Source organism: Calypte anna, chromosome 9 (genome assembly GCF_003957555.1).
Source record: "Calypte anna isolate BGI_N300 chromosome 9, bCalAnn1_v1.p, whole genome shotgun sequence".
NCBI classification, from domain to species: domain Eukaryota; kingdom Metazoa; phylum Chordata; class Aves; order Apodiformes; family Trochilidae; genus Calypte; species Calypte anna.
Window position 1 is genome coordinate 4,681,377 of NC_044255.1, and position 14,726 is coordinate 4,696,102.

General features: G+C 59.6%; 2 protein-coding genes across 2 annotated transcripts; one reads left to right on the forward strand and one right to left on the reverse strand.

Moving 5' to 3' along the window:
* Positions 1–822: 822 nt before the first annotated feature.
* On the forward strand, positions 823–9,373 carry TSPEAR (thrombospondin type laminin G domain and EAR repeats). Its single transcript, XM_030456237.1, has 12 exons — positions 823–922; positions 2,933–3,153; positions 3,242–3,480; positions 3,564–3,654; positions 4,103–4,262; positions 4,626–4,757; positions 5,007–5,239; positions 5,784–5,970; positions 7,315–7,544; positions 7,819–8,006; positions 8,326–8,427; positions 9,152–9,373. The coding sequence occupies exons 1-12, from the start codon at positions 823–825 to the stop codon at positions 9,303–9,305; spliced, it is 2,037 nt and encodes a 678-aa protein (XP_030312097.1). The 3' UTR covers positions 9,306–9,373.
* A 2,016-nt stretch (positions 9,374–11,389) lies between these two features.
* LRRC3 (leucine rich repeat containing 3) lies at positions 11,390–13,651 on the reverse strand. Its single transcript, XM_030456307.1, has 2 exons — positions 13,565–13,651; positions 11,390–12,291 (listed from the first exon to the last, which is right to left on the reverse strand). The coding sequence occupies exon 2, from the start codon at positions 12,287–12,289 to the stop codon at positions 11,390–11,392; it is 900 nt and encodes a 299-aa protein (XP_030312167.1). The 5' UTR covers positions 12,290–12,291; positions 13,565–13,651.
* Positions 13,652–14,726: the final 1,075 nt, after the last annotated feature.

Below are 14,726 nucleotides of genomic sequence, written 5' to 3' on the forward strand. Positions count from 1 at the left end.
TGGAAGTAACTTGTTTGGCAGCTGGAGGAACCCAGAGGAACTTGCTGCACAGAGGGAGTTTTGCCACTGCTGTCTCTGCAGTTCTGCACATTGCTGCCATCCCCACCACAGGGCCATCACCCATCTAAAGCTACTTTTGGGGAGAAATAGATATCTTGTGGGGTCTGGCTTTTTTGAGGGGGCAGGGTGGAGTGGACTGGAGGGGACAGAGGACCTTTCCCCAGTGCAGACAAGGCCCATGCTGCCAGAAGCCCAAGGCTTTTAGAGGCAGGAAAGTTCCCACCTTGGTCTCTCTGGTCTGGGGTCAATCTCCCACCTACTCCCATGCGACTCTGGAAAAAATAAATCACAAAAAAATGAAAGGAAGAAAGAAAAGCAAAAAACCAAACCAAACCAAACAAAAAACATCAACAAAAAATGGTGAAAACCTCCCTCCCCGTAAGCCGCCTTCCAGAGGGTTGGGCAAAAGATAAAAGCCCTGCAAGGAGCTGGGACTCCTCCTCTCCCACCACCGACCTCTCATTTAAATGTCTGCGCGGAGCCTGCAGCCCGCAGTGCCTCAGCCACCTCCTCGGGGGAGCCCCCCGGGCCCTCTCCTGCTCCCGGGGGCGATGCCCAAGGCACCCCAGAACCAGCCCGGCTTGGTGGATCCCTGAGGAGCAGGGACCCAGGAAGGGGTGCTCGGGGGAGGGGGGGGGTCCCGCTGGGGGACTATGCGAGAGCCCCCCGGGGGGTCTGAGGGGAGCGGTGCCCGGCTGGGAGGGAGGAGGGGGCGGCGGGGGGGGGGTCCCGGTGGATGGACCCCCCGAGACCAGCACCCTGATGTCGGCTTTGCCTCTGCTGCTGCTCTGGGTCATCCTCCTCCAATGGGCGCTCGGCGGGGGCTTCGTCCAGGGGGGCAGGACCTGGCAGCACTGCACAGGTAGGAGATGGGGTGGGTGGGGGGCTGTGCCGGGGGGGGGAGATGGGAAACATTCTGTGTGCTCCGACTAAGAGGATGCTCCCCATGCTGCCAAGGCAGACCTTAAGACTGTGCTCTGGTTTTTTGGGTTGGTTTTTTTCGGGGGGGGGGCGGGGGTGGTGTATGGCACATGGCCTCTGCGAGGTGCCCAGGGTGGGTCAGCCTCTCCCTGGCAGCCCAGCTCCAGAGTTTGGGACTGGACAAGTGTCAGGCACCCTGTGAGGACCCACATGTGGCTGTGGAGGGGCTGTGTGTCCCTACCTGTGGCACAAGCCTTGCTCAAAGCTCTGCTGGCCCTGGGGACCCACAGGCAGGGAGGAGGAGAAGGGCTGGAAGGAGAAATAGAGAAATGCCAGGAAGACCCCTCTGGAAAGTCCCTCCCATCCCGGACTCTGCATCTCCCCCCCCAGACAACCTACACCATCCCAGGGGAAAAAACTCCCCTCAAACATTCTGTCCTGCCTCCTCCAGCTGAGGAGTTTTCCACAGGGAAGAGTTGAGAATTCACTGAGCCAAAGGGTTTCCCTGTGCCCCAGCTCTGCCCGGGGGTACCCTGGTTCTCTGGGGTTTGTATTTGCATTTTATTACAGCCTGGTCACTGGTGAGAAGGGAAGCCGGGAGAGGTTGGAGGGGTTTTGTCTCTCTGGGGACATCCCCAAAGCCCCCAAGCAGCCTCAGCTGGAGAGTGGTCCTGGGGGTGCTGAGGCCCCGCCGTGTTTGACCACCCCACCTCTAGCCCTGACTCTGCTGTCCCCTGCCTCATCCCAGAGCATTCCAAGGGCTCCTCAACCCCTCTGCAAATCCCAGCCTCAATTTGGCTGGGGCTTTTTGCTAAGGAAAAAAACTCGGCTCGTTCCCCGAGTTGTGCATTTCTGAAATAAGTGGTTTCAGATAAACCTCCCTCCCTTCTTCCCTCCCTGCCCCAGGCTTTCCTGTAGGAGCAGCGGAGCGTGCAGGCAGGAGCTGGCAGGGTGGGGAGGACCTCACGGCTCTCCCTGCCGTGGGTGTCTGGATCTGGGCTGGCTGGGGGTGCCTGGAGGGAAAAACATTTCCCCTCTCCAGCTGCTTTGGATTCGGATGCTCTCCCAGCGCTCTCCCGCCTTGTCCTCCCTCTGTGCCTCGGCATCTGAGATTTATTTGTACAAATCGGAGCTAAAAGCTCAGTGCTGGGGGGAGGGACAGAGTCAGGGCTGGGTTTGCTCAGCCAAGGAGCGCTTCCTCCTCTTCCTCCTCCTCCTGCTCGGGTGCCAAGGTGAGGAAGGTGGGAGAAGGAACAGCCCTGGGGACGCTGAGCCGACAGTGACCATGGCATTTTTAGGTGGGGACAGCTTTGCAGAGCTGTTGGTCACCTGCCCTGGGGCTGGGCAAGTCGTTTTCTCCCCTAGGGATAATTATTTAATGAGCTGGTTTGGTGCCTGTGTGCAATTAGAGCTGAGATGGGAAAAGCTGGGCTGGGAATGGAGATGGGAACACCGTGTCCCATCATCCCGGGGTGTGGAGGTGGCTGCCCTCAGGGTGCTGGATATTCTCCTGGTTGGTGCTGCTGGTTGGTGCTGGCAGATCCCGAGGAAGCTGGGGCTGGAGGGGTCCTGGTGCTGAGCTCTGGCACTTGAAGCCGTGTCCATGGGGTGAGCCTGCAGGCTGGGGGTGCTCAGCACTAGGAGGGCAGGATTGCTCTGTGTCACCTCCACACAGCCCCTGGCAGGGGACAGCAGGTTCCGGGGATGGTCTGGAGGGTTTGAGAGCAGAGCACAGCCCCCAGCAGGGCAGGGGGGGGGATGGCTGCCCCCATCCTCACCTGTCCCTCATCCTCACCTGCTCCCATCCTCACCTGCCTTCATCCTGACCTCTCCCCCACCCTGACCTTCTCCTACCCTGACCTGTCCCTCATCCTGACCTGCCCCCCATCCTCACTTGTCCCCCATCCTCACCCGCCCCCATCCTCACCTGCTCCCTGGTCCCCTGGCACAGACCTGCGGCCTCTGGACATCCTCTCGGAAGTGGCCCCGGGCGGCGGGCTGGCCCGTGGCATCCGAGTGTTCCAAGCCCAGGGGCTGCGCGGTTTCCAGCTCGCCGCCTCCCGGCCCCGCTCCCTGGGCTTCCCGGCATCCCGGCTCTTCATCCACTGCGACCGCTTCCCGGAGGAGTTCTCCATCATCGTCACCCTGCGGGTTCTCAGCGTCTCCCCCAAGGTAAGCGCTGCGGGGCCGCCCCCCCGGCTGGCCCGGCCCGGCCCCCCCGGCTCCTGCCCGGCGGGTTTGAGTGGGTTCCGTCCCGCAGAGAAACGAATACATCTTCACCCTGATGGCGGAGGAGAGCCCCAGGCTGCTGCTGGGGCTGCGCTACGCCCCCGGCAAACTCCACTTCCTCTTCTGGAGCCGGGAGCGAGCCGGCAGCTGGCAGACCCGTGTCACCTTCCCAAACGTCTCCCTCTCTGACAACCAGTGGCACACGCTCGTCCTGGCTGTCTCCGGACAGTCCTTCTCCCTGACGGTGGATTGCAGCATCCCCAAGGACGTGTAGGTTGGGGAGAGCTGGCAGGGTGACCCTCCCCAGCTACAGACGGGTGACGTTCATTTGTCTGTCCCCTGCCTCTCCGCAGGGTGGTGGAGACCCCATTTCCAGCCTCTCTGTCGGTGAAGAGGGCCAGCTTCTACCTGGGCAACAGGAGGAGAAGGAAAGGGGTGTTCACGGTAGGTGCCCCCTACCCTGGCAGGGTCTGGGCCACCCCCCGGGCAGCAGAGGTGGCCAGGGGTCCCACTGCTGGGCTGAGCTCCTGCCGGGCTGGGGGCATTGGAAGGAGCAGTGCTGGCCACTGGCAGGACAAATGTGGGGGGTTTTAGAGGAGGTGTGGGGTGAGGTGGCAGGAACACGGGTGGGAATAGAGTGCTGCTGTAAGGTGAGGGCAGGGCCCTGGCTCCTGGGGGGAAGCAGGGCAGTGAAAGCAGTCTGCAGCATGCAAGCCCCCTGCCACTGCTCTGAAACCACCCAGGACGGGGATTTTGGCAACCTGGGCGTGTGAGGAGGCTTTGACAAAGCTGTGTGGATGCTGTGGAGTCAGGAGGGACATCCAGGGCCTGAACCACCCGGGGTTTTCATTTCTTGGGCTTGCTCTCCACACTGCTGCTCCCGCTTTCCCAGGGCTTGCTGAGGCAGCTGGTCCTGCTGCCCGGGGCTGATGCCACCCCTCTGATATGCACCACCCTCAACTTCAGAGTGGCGACTCTCTCCGTCCCTCCCGTCCTCCAGGACCAATCTGTGAAGCCTGCGAGCAACGAGGTGCTAACCCCCCCTATGGTCAGTAACTCCCTGCAGCAGGGGCTCTGCTGGCCACCTCCTGCTCTGCTGTGTGTGCACAGAGCTCTGCGGGGAGCAGGGGGTCCCCAGCATAGCACCTTCTGTTTCTCAGTATGTACGTGGGCTGGAATCCCTGTCCAAACTCCCCTGGAGAGCTGGGGTTCCCCTGCTCAGGTCCATTGGGACCAGTAGCCCCAGTGGGTGCCAGCCAGCCCCCAGGGTTTGCTCAGCTGGTGGCTTCCCAGCCCGGTGCTGTCCTCAAGATGGGGCTGGGACACCCGACCCTCCCTGGGTTTGTGGGTTTGAGCATTGCTTCTCCTCTGCCTTTTCACTAAGAGCCCTTTCCCTCGCTCCTCTCCGTGCCCAGAGACCGACACGAAGGTGACCCTTGGGACCCGTCCACCCTGCACCAAGCAGGAGAAGGCACAGTTGTGGTTCAATGCCTCCTGGAGGGGGCTGTACCTCTGCAATGGCAGTGTCTGGATCTCCATGCTGGAAGGTACTGCTCTGCAAAGTGCCCTTGGGGCTGGAAGAACATCACTGCAGCAGAGGAGCAGCAGGGATTCACCCCTGAGAGCAGTTTTGGGGCGGGATTAGCAGAATGATGGGGCTGGGGTGTCCCCCTGCCTCCCCAGCCTTCTCTTTGCTCTGCTCTGCCACTGGGGCCCCCTCCCCAGGAAGGGCCAGCTACTCTTAACTCATTTTACCTTTTTTTTATTTTTTTATTATTTTTTTCATGGTCTCCCAGTCAAACAAAGGCTCGACTACGTGGAAGAGTACCAGAACCTGGTGACTAACTCTGAGACCATGGGCATTGAGGTCTTCACCATCCCCAAGGTGGGGCTGTTTGCAGCCACTGCCAGCAGGTACAGCCCTCCTGGCTCAGCCATCTATAAGTGGACAGATGGGAAGTTTGTGCCCTACCAGAACATCCCCACCTACCAAGCTCAGTCCTGGAAGTATTTCACCATAGGGAAGAAGGTGAGTCTGCCTGGAAAGTCAGCTCAGCACCTCTGTGTTTCTGTGTATTAAGCTGTGAGTGTCCATCACTGGCTTCTCCTCTGGATCTCTGGCATGGTTTGGGGGTGAATCTCCCTCCTGCTCTGTGATGCAGCCGTGCTGATCACTTAGCCAGCCAGGGAGGGGCTGTCCTGGAGACTTCTGGGCTGCCTCTGGGTTTAAGTGGTTTTGCTGAGACCCAACCACATCCCCCCAGGCCATTTTAAGCAAATGGTGGTGGCAGCACAGGGCTAATTGTGTGTCCAGAGAGCTCAGAGCTCTTCCCTGGGGGTTTTCAGGATGTCTGCAAGGCCAGCCTCAAAAGCCAACTGGATTCTGTGTGTTTGAGTTCATTTCTATCAGGCTCAGCTGGTCCCTTCCTCAGCTCCAGTGAATGCCAGCATCAAAATCTCCTCTGTGCATCACTGGAGCTGGGTCTGGGTGTGCTGACAGAGCAGCCTGTGACTCCTGACACCAAGCTCTGGACTCTGGGATGTCTAAGATGCCCTGGCTTCTTGTTTTTCAGATCTTCCTAGCGGTGGCCAACTTTGAGCAGAATGAGAGAGGCCAGGAGTTCTCTGTAATATACAAGTGGAGCCGCAGGAAAGAGAAATTCATCACCTACCAGAGGATCACCACGCACAGTGCCAGGGACTGGGAGGCATTTGTCATCGAGGGGGAGGCTTTCCTTGCAGTGGTCAACCACAGAGAAGGTACCCAGCCCTGGTGTTCCCTGCTGGCCCCACTCAGACAGGGCAGGGGCAGAGAAAAGCACCCGGGCAAGAGGCCACGGTCCCCCTCTGGGTTCCTAATAGTGGGGGATAAGGAGTGGGGGCTGTGTCTCTGCCAAGTTCCCTTTGCTTCCCCAAATATTTCCCCCCAGATAAGATGAGGTAGCAGTGAAGGCAGCTGCCTGGGTTTGCAGGGGCTCAGCCTCTTCAGAAGCCAAAGGCTTTGTGGGCACACAGGAGGCTGAAGGAGAGGCTGCTGGCATCCCACCCACCCCCAGGCAGGAGTCAGGGTTGGGGTGTGCACCCCTCGGGACAGGGGATGAGGGGTCAGTACCACAGCCCTGATGCCCCAGGATGCTTCCCCTGGGCTTGGGTGCAGAGCTGGTGGGTTCCTTCCCTGTCATCCTGGGGCTCCTGGGCCTCCAGCTCCTCTGGCACCAGACTCAAAGCTGGTGAGAGGCTGCTTGGGCACCACCTGCCTGTGACCTGGGACAGAAACTCCTAGAAACTGTGTCACCTATGGGATGATCCTACTGTGAGCAGTGTGAACGAGGCCTGTTCCCAGGGAGGTGGGAATGGGAAAGTGCTTCAGGGACCCTGCACATCATCCAGAGGTTGAGACCATCGTGGGAATGTTCCCCTTAGGAGATGGTGGAGGGTTAGTCCCTGGGGAGATGCCACTGCTCCTGAGGGCTGTTTCCAATACACCCCATCCTTCCTGCAGCCCTTCTTGCCAAAGTCTCTTCTGTTGCAATGAAGATTTCCTGCAAACCCATTAACACGGGGTCCTGGTGCTGCTCAGCCCATTAGTGCTACCTGAGTGAGGGGTGAAAAGGAGCTGGTGCTGCTCCCTGGAGAAACCAGCTCTTTATTAGCAGAACAGCTCTGGCTGGAGGGGCCATGGCAGGCTGAAGGTGTGGGGAAGTTTTTAGCTTTAAAGCCACCTGGGTGCCCATGGACACAAGGCTGAGATGTTGGCTCCAGCCCAGGAGCTGCCTGGATGGAGCACACGTGGTGCTGGGGGGTCAGCACGGGGCAGTCCCTGTGCTGTGGCACCTGTCCCCTCTCCCTGCTGTTGGTGCCACCAGCAGGAACCTGCATGCTGAGGTCCCTCCTCTGCCATGCCTGGAACAGCCAGGATGCCTGCTGGATGGGGATGGAGGCTGGGGAGTCTCTCTGGCTCCTTGGGAAGTAGTGGGCTGGCAGGAAGGAGCCCTGCAGCCCGCCAGCAAACACCTCTGGAGATGAACACAAACCCTTCTTGGTCTTGTTTCTCACCTGAGCCAAGTTTTCCTTTTCCTCACTTTGTCTGCTTGTCTTCCCCAGGGAACAACCACAACATAGACAGTGTCATATACAGGTGGAACCCCAGGACAGGCTTGTTTGAAACCAACCAGACCATCCCTACCTCTGGAGCCTATGACTGGGAGTTTTTCACCATCGGGCCATACTCCTTCCTGGTGGTGGCTAACACCTTCAATGGCACCTCCACCAACATCTACTCACACATCTACATCTGGCTCAGTGGCTCTTTCCAGCTTTTCCAGTCAATCCTGGTAAGGTTGGGCTGCTGGTCCAACTCTTCTCCTTGGTGTCCCCTCTGAGTTTAGGCAAGCCAGGAAATAATTACAGAAACAGGTGCTGGAAAGTCAGTGACAGTTTCCCACTGTTTATTCCCTAGGGGTTGGTCAGGAGAGATTTATTTTTTTTCCTTGAAGGTTTTTAGCAGTGGGTAACTTCCCCCCACCTCTGCCTCCAGCAGGTCCCCCCCCCAAACCTCACCACATCCTTGGCCGTGTCCAGCTTCTCCTCTGGCTTTCTTCCCCACAGACTTTTGGTGCTGCTGACTGGGAGGTGTTTCATATTGGGGACAGAGTCTTCCTGGCTGTTGCAAACAGCCACAGCTACGACAGTGTGATGCCAGCACCCTCCAACCTCTACGCCATCAATTCCTCCATCTATGAGCTGAACATCACTGCCCAGATGTTTGTCAAATTCCAGGACCTCCTCACCTACAGGTACCTCTGCAAACACTCCTCACTCCGTGTCCTCCCCCTCAGGACCCTGGGGGTCTCCTGGAGGGTTGGTGCAGGCTCACATCCTGCCGGGGGGCTCAGGCTGCCGATGAGTGGCAGGTCCCTGGCACCGAATCCCAGTGGGAGCCGGGGAAGGCTCTGGATTTGTGAACAATGGGATTTCTTCCCAGGAACAGCCTGGGAAGAGCAAGGTTTTCTGTGTCTCAGCAGGGTGGCGGGGATTGGGGAGGGGTGGTGGGCTCAGCCCTGTTAGACATGCAGCCCCTTCCTCACCTGCACTTCTGCTTCCTTCATCCTCCAGTGCTTTGGACTGGGAATTCTTCTCAGTGGGAGATGACTCTTTTCTGGTGGTAGCAAATTCCTTTGATGGCTTCACCTTCTCTGTTAACAGCATCATCTACAGGTACTGCTGTGGGAGGAGGGCAGGGCTGGGGCGTTGCTCCAACCAGGAACAACCTTTCCAGGAGCCCAGCATGGGGGCAAGCCCTGTGTATGCTGGTGCAGGGAGGACAGACAGTGCTGCTCCCTGGTCCTGGGGAGGCTTCTGGGCAAGAATCATGGAATGGTGTGGGATGGAAGGGACCTTAAAGACCATCTCATCCAACCCCCTGCCATGCTCAGGGACCCCTCCCACAGCCCAGGGTGCTCCAAGCCCCATCCAGCCTGGGCTGAGACACTGCCAGGGTTGGGGCAGCCACAGCTTCTCTGGGCAACCTGGGACAGGGGCTCAGCACCCTCACACCAAAGAATTTCTTACTAACTTCTAACCTAAATCTCCCCACTTCCAGTTTAAAGCCCTTGTCCTGTTATTCCCTGCCCTTGTAAAAGGTCCCTCTCCAGCTTTTGTCTGGCCCCTTCAGGCACTGGAATGTGCTCTAAGGTCTCATTAGAGCCTTTCCTTCCCCGAGCCGCATCACCCCAACTCTCCCAACCCTGTCAGTAGAGCAGAGCTGCTCCCAGCCCTCTGATCATCTCCGTGGCCTCCTCTGGACTGGTTCCAACAGCAGCCCCAGTGCAGGACAACCCCACGCACCCCCCAGGTGGGAGGTGGGAAGTGCCAGCCCCCCCGGCTCAGCTCTCCTGACCCCTTCTAGGTGCCCCAAGAGCTCACTGCCCTCCCCATGCAGGTGGCAAGGCTATGAAGGCTTCGTGGCAGCTCACCACCTCCCCACCCTCGGCTGCCGGGACTGGGAGGCATTTCACACCCCTGAGGGCTCCTACCTCCTCTACTCCAGTGCCAAGGAGCCCCTTTCCAAGGTCCTCAAGCTGAAAACCACCTGAGGTGCCCGAGACACGTTCAGCTCCTTGCCAGGATGGAGAGGGGAGCTGGGAACTGAGGTGAAGAATGGACCACGGAGCCCAGGAAGAGCTGCAGCATCAGCCCTGTGGCTGGCTGGTTGTGTTCTCCAGGGGATGGGGAGGAGGAAAGCTCCCTGTAGCCTTGCCCGGGGGTCTGGCAAAGGTGCTGTCACCCCACTTTTGTGCTGTTTGTCCTGGGCAAGTTCTACTGCTGTGCTCTAGGGCCATGTCCCACCCAGGGTGGCCGGAGCCCAGGCATTTTGCTGGGACCCCTCCCCTGCTCCCAGTGCTCTGCTGAGACCCAGAGCTCCTGCTGGCTGCATCCAGAGCTCCTGCAAAGCCAGGGAAGAAAGACACTGAGCAGAAGGTGTGCTGCCGGGGTGGGTGCATGGGGAGACAACAGCATGGGAGAAAGAGGTGGGGGGGGGGAAAGGTGGCTTCAGGGTTGGCTCTGGCTGCCCAGCACCTGGGGCTGGGATGCTTCTGAGGACCCCCTGGTCTCACAGTGCACACCAGGCTTCACGTCCATCGTTGGTGGCCTGGCCACCCCATCCTGGTGTGGTGGGTGCCTGCCTACCCTCCTGCTGCACCAGGGCCAGTTTGGGTTGCTCTGTGTGTGTGTGTGTTGTACAAATAAGGTCAGAGTCTCCCAAGCCAACATCCTGCGTGCTGGAATCGGTCCAGATCCCATGGGAAAGACCCCAGACTGCTCCAGGTGAAACTGTGTCCTCTTTTCTTTCCCTTGCCTGTGCCTGGGGGACCCTCTTGCTTCACCAGAGCTCTAATAAACCATCTGCACCCAGCCTTGCTCCCATGCACAAGCTGCAGGGGCAGCTGCTCTGCCCAGGCAGAGGCTTCCCTCAGTTCTGTGATTTCTGTGACACGTCTGTGGCCACGGGTGGCCCAGGAGTAGGAGGTGGCCCTGAAGCTGGTGAGATGCTGGGGTGAGGGTGCCCCTCTGCCTCTCCCCCCTGGCCCAGAGCATTGCTCAGCCTCCCCCAGCTGAGCTGCTGGGACTCCCCTGCTGCTGGGGACCCTGCAGAAGGTGCCAGACCCCCGAGAAGGGGCACAGCCCCCGGGGGCTGGGGCTGGGGGAGCTGCTGTAGTGGGCAGCCCCTGTAGTCCTCCCTCCTTCCCCAGCCCCGTGCCGCAGGCTCTGGCTGGGAGGGTTGTTTCTTGCTTATGAAACACTGAAGAATTTGATTTGCTTCCCCGATGCTGAGCCAGGAGCTGTGTCCCTGCCCTGTCCCCCAGGAAAGGGTAGATGGAATGAGATGAGATACAGGAACACCACTGGGCCAGCTGGGCCCTGCCCCAGGCAGGCTGGGGGGAAGGTGGAGGGGATGGAGCTTAATGGGAGCAGAGCTGGTACATTGAATTTAGGCTTGTCTGGTTTGGGGAGAGATTCAATTAGGACAAGCACAGCCCCCTGAGCACCACTGCCCTCCCCAGCTTCCCGTGCAGAGCAGACCCCGAGGGCTTCTCCTACGTCTGGGATTTTATTGAGAAACCAAAGGTTTGGGAGCTCAGCCCCAGCAGGCAGGCAAAGGCTGTGACGATGCCATGGGGGGGTGTGGGGACAACGTCCTGCTCTCTGCCAGGCCAGACCCTTCCTGGGGACAGGACAGGGCGACCCCGCTGCACAGAGCCACCCCCCTCCTGCACCCCAGGCTCTGCAGACCCCTTGGCCTCCCACAAGCCCCCATCTTTGCCTCCTGAGGGTTTTGGGTTTTTTTCCTCTCCAAACCATGTGGACCACGAGCATGTGGCCGGGACCGCTTTCCCGGGAAGCCCAGCTCTGGATGGGGAGAAGCCATCTGCGTGGTGGGGATCCTTCCCTCAAGCCTTGAGCTCCAGAGACAGCCCCGGGTGGGGTGTCCCCAGCATCTTTCCCTCCCACACACACACTCAGTCAGCATTGCTGGGGATGGGGTGTGGGGAGTGGCACTTGGACACAGGACCTGAGCAAGCACTGGAAAAAAAAAACCCAACAAATCCACGGGGAAGCTTTGAAGGCCACTTCAGGGCTCCCTGCAGGAAGGGCAGAGGGCACCCCCAGCCCCGTGCTACAGGGCGGTGGTGGCAGCGGTGGTGGCAGTGGTGGTGGCAGCGGTGGTGGCAGCGGTGCCAGAGGTGTCTGCGTGTCCCTGCGTGCCTGGCAGTGCCCTCAGGTAATCCATGCGCTTGCAGGCGTCCTCCTGGTTGTGCCGGACGTAGCAGATGAGGTATCCGATGACCATGGCAAACCACCCAAACATGGTGACCAACACGGCCACGTCCGGGGTGCCGCGGCGGGCGCCGCAGAGGTCGACACCGGCGTCCAGGACCTGAAGCAGCGGCTTGCCCACCAGCTCCTCCCGCGGGGCCGTGTGGCAGGTGATGTCCCGCACCGAGGCGGGGTCCAGCCGAGCTTCCCAGAGCACCTCCTGCAGGGCACAGCCGCAGTGCCAGGGGTTGTTGGCCAGGCGCAGGTCGGCGTTGAGGGCCAGCAGGGCCTCCTTGGGGATGCTGCGGATGCGGTTGCCGGAGAGGTCGAGGGTGCGGAGGCGGGCGGCCACCCCGCGGAACGCCGCCGCCTCGATCTGCTCGATGGCGTTCCTGGAGAGGTCGAGCTCCTCCAGGAGGGAGAGGTGTCTGAAGGCGTCGCCGGGGATCCGGGTGATGCTGTTGGTGTCCAGCTTGAGGAAGACGGCGTCCCGGGGGATGTCCTCGGGGATCTCCTCCAAGTGTCGGGAGCTGCAGACCACGGCCTTGGCCCCCGCCCGCTCCGTGCACTGGCAGCTGGGGGGACAGGAGCTGCCCCAGGGGACGCAGAGCAGGAGGCAAAAAAAAGCCTGGGTGACGCTGGCCGCCAGGGTCCTCTTGCAGGTCCCCACCTCGACGGGGCTGCTGGTGACTCCCCGGTGGCTGCGGCAGCTCCCCGGCAGCAGAGCGGCCCCTCCGTGCTCCTGCAGAACCTCTCCCATGGCTGGAGCAGAGGGGGGGTGGAGGGGATACAACACTGCGTTATTTCCTGGGATGCTGCTCATACCTCGTGGGTAACGTGCCCCGGCAAAGCAGCCCCAAAACAAGGGTTAATTTGGTTTAAGATTAATTGTATCTGGACATGAAGCTGCAGAGACTGGAAAAGAAAAAAACCAAACCAAAACAACCGACCCAAAACTTCCCTCCCCGCTCCCACCTCTGCACAGACCACCCAGGCAGGCAAAGGGTGCTGCAGGACGGGGGGATCCAGATGGCCCAGGAGCCTCTGCCCCAGCCTGCTGCCAGTTTTTCACGTGGGATGAAGTAATTTGCTGCTGGAGAACAACAGCAGTGAATTCCTATCACACCAATCCCAAGTGTTTAAAAAAAAAAAAAAAAAAAGATAAAATGATGAGTCAGGCTTCCCGGATCATCAGACTGCCTTAATCACCACCAGGTTTTTAAATAACAAGGTGTAGAGTTCTTTTGTTTTACCCATCCAGCCCATGAGCTGGTACCAGTCATGGTTCCAAGTGTTTTTGCCAAAAACAGGGGTTTAGAGGTCACTTAGGGTTGTGGGGTTTTTTGGTTTTGTTTTTTTTTTAAGTAAACAAAGAGTATGGTTTAATAGCCTGACTCCGGGAGCTGGAGCTTAAGAGAGGAGCCCACTGACTGTCACAGTAAAGGGGGTGATTTGGGAACCCCAAGGGCCAGCCCAGCCCCTCTGGGGATGAGGCAGGAGGTGAAACCTTGGTACTTACTCCTCACACCTCTCCTTTTGCCTTGGCCAGGCTGGGGAGCAGAGATCCTCATGGGGTGGAGACTTGGGGAGTGGGACCCAGCAGGCCCAAGGAGCTTTTCCCCTGGGGATGAAATTGTCCGTGGTGGCCTCATCTGTAGACTATTTGGGAGCCAAGTCATTATCCCCCTAACAGCAGCCTCTTTCTTTCTGATAATGTCATCCCCCTGGTAACAGCATCCTTTAGGTATCAGCAGCTCTCGGGTGGGAGCATCCTCAGGTACCACCCGGGCGATGCTCATGCCCGAGGAATGCTGCCAGAGGAGCTGCCCGGGGGGTGTGGGACAGCACAGTGGACTTTTCCAGGTGGAGTGACTCTGCCAGGGAATCCCTCTGTCCCTCCGCAGGCTGCTATCCCGAGCTCTCCCAGGAGGGAAGCAGGGATGCCCTGTGCCGGTTCGCACCGCCAGCTCCCGTTCCCGGAGGGGCCGCGGTACTTCCAGCCCGCCCACCCTCCCCGCTCCCAGGGCTCTCTCACCGGTTCCGATGCCGTTCGGCTCGGGTTGGATGCGATCGGGCTCGGTCTCCTCCCCACCTGTTGCTGCGGCTGCCACCGCCGGGGCCCTGGACCGGGCCGTCCCTACGCGGCGGTACCGGGCGTGGCGAGGGCGGGGCTGGGGGGGGCCGGGGGAGTCTGTGGCAGGGAGGGAGGGAGGGAGGGAGGATGCTGAAGCAGGGCCGGGGGACACCCGGCCGAGCTGCAGAGGCAGCGGTGCTGCGGGGAGCCCTTCCAAGGGGTAAGGAAGTGGGGGCAATTCCAGCATCTCTGCTCTCGAACCAGGCTGGGAGAGGTGGGGATGTGGAGCCTGGAGAGGAGAAGGCTCCGAGGGAGACCTGAAAACACCTTCCCGTGCCTGAAAGGGCTCCAGGAAGGCTGGAAAGGGACTTTGGAGAAGAGCCCAGAGGAATGGGACAAGAGGGAACGGTTTCAAGCTGAAAGAGAGGAAGTTTAGGTGAGACAAGAGGAATAAATCCAATAAATTCTTTTCTTTGGGGGTGGTGAAACACTGGAACAAGTTTTCCCATCCCTGGAAGTGTCTGAGGCCAGGCTGGATGGGGCTTGGAGCACCCTGCTCTAGTGGGAGGTGTCCCTGCCTGTGGCAGGAGGTTTGGACTAGATGATTTTTAAAGCCCCTTCCAGCCCAAACCAGCCTGGGATTCTATGATTCTTAGGCTGTGGTTGCTGCTCACCAGCTCGGGGCTGTGGGCCTAGAAGCTTTGCCAAGCCCCAGATTGCCTCTTCCCTTCCCTGTGCTTGTGCTGCCTCTGGGCAGAGCACTGTGATGGGAGACCCTGAGCAGCCTCTCGGGAGGCCAAGAGCAAGAGGAGAAGGGGCTGTGCCCCCCCTGGGCACACAGCTTGCTTCCCAGTATCTCCTCACAGGGACTCCAAACAAGGGGAGCCCTCCCTGCAGCCTGCAAACAAAAGTGTGGTTGTGCCCCCAGACTGAGCCTGGGACTGAGCCTGGCCTGGGAGCCTGCTCCAAGCATGGCCTGCAGGCATGGGCTCTGGTTAAACAGCTGTAATTGACCCCCAGCTGAGACTTGTTTAATAGATTTTATTTATTTCACAGGTTTATTGAGCTTGGTTGGTTGACTACATTGCCAGTCTGAGCCCCCAGCACCACCCCCACTTGCCCA

What these genes read in the sequence shown, in the direction of transcription:
- TSPEAR (XM_030456237.1), top strand. Translation starts at nt 823, where the DNA reads ATGTCGGCTTTGCCTCTGCTGCTGCTCTGGGTCATCCTCCTCCAATGG. An exon ending in ATTTCACCATAGGGAAGAAG is followed by an intron (nt 5,240 to 5,783) that starts GTGAGTCTGCCT and finishes CTTGTTTTTCAG; the next exon opens with ATCTTCCTAGCGGTGGCCAA. An exon ending in GTTAACAGCATCATCTACAG is followed by an intron (nt 8,428 to 9,151) that starts GTACTGCTGTGG and finishes CTCCCCATGCAG; the next exon opens with GTGGCAAGGCTATGAAGGCT.
- LRRC3 (XM_030456307.1), bottom strand. Translation starts at nt 12,289, where the DNA reads ATGGGAGAGGTTCTGCAGGAGCACGGAGGGGCCGCTCTGCTGCCGGGG.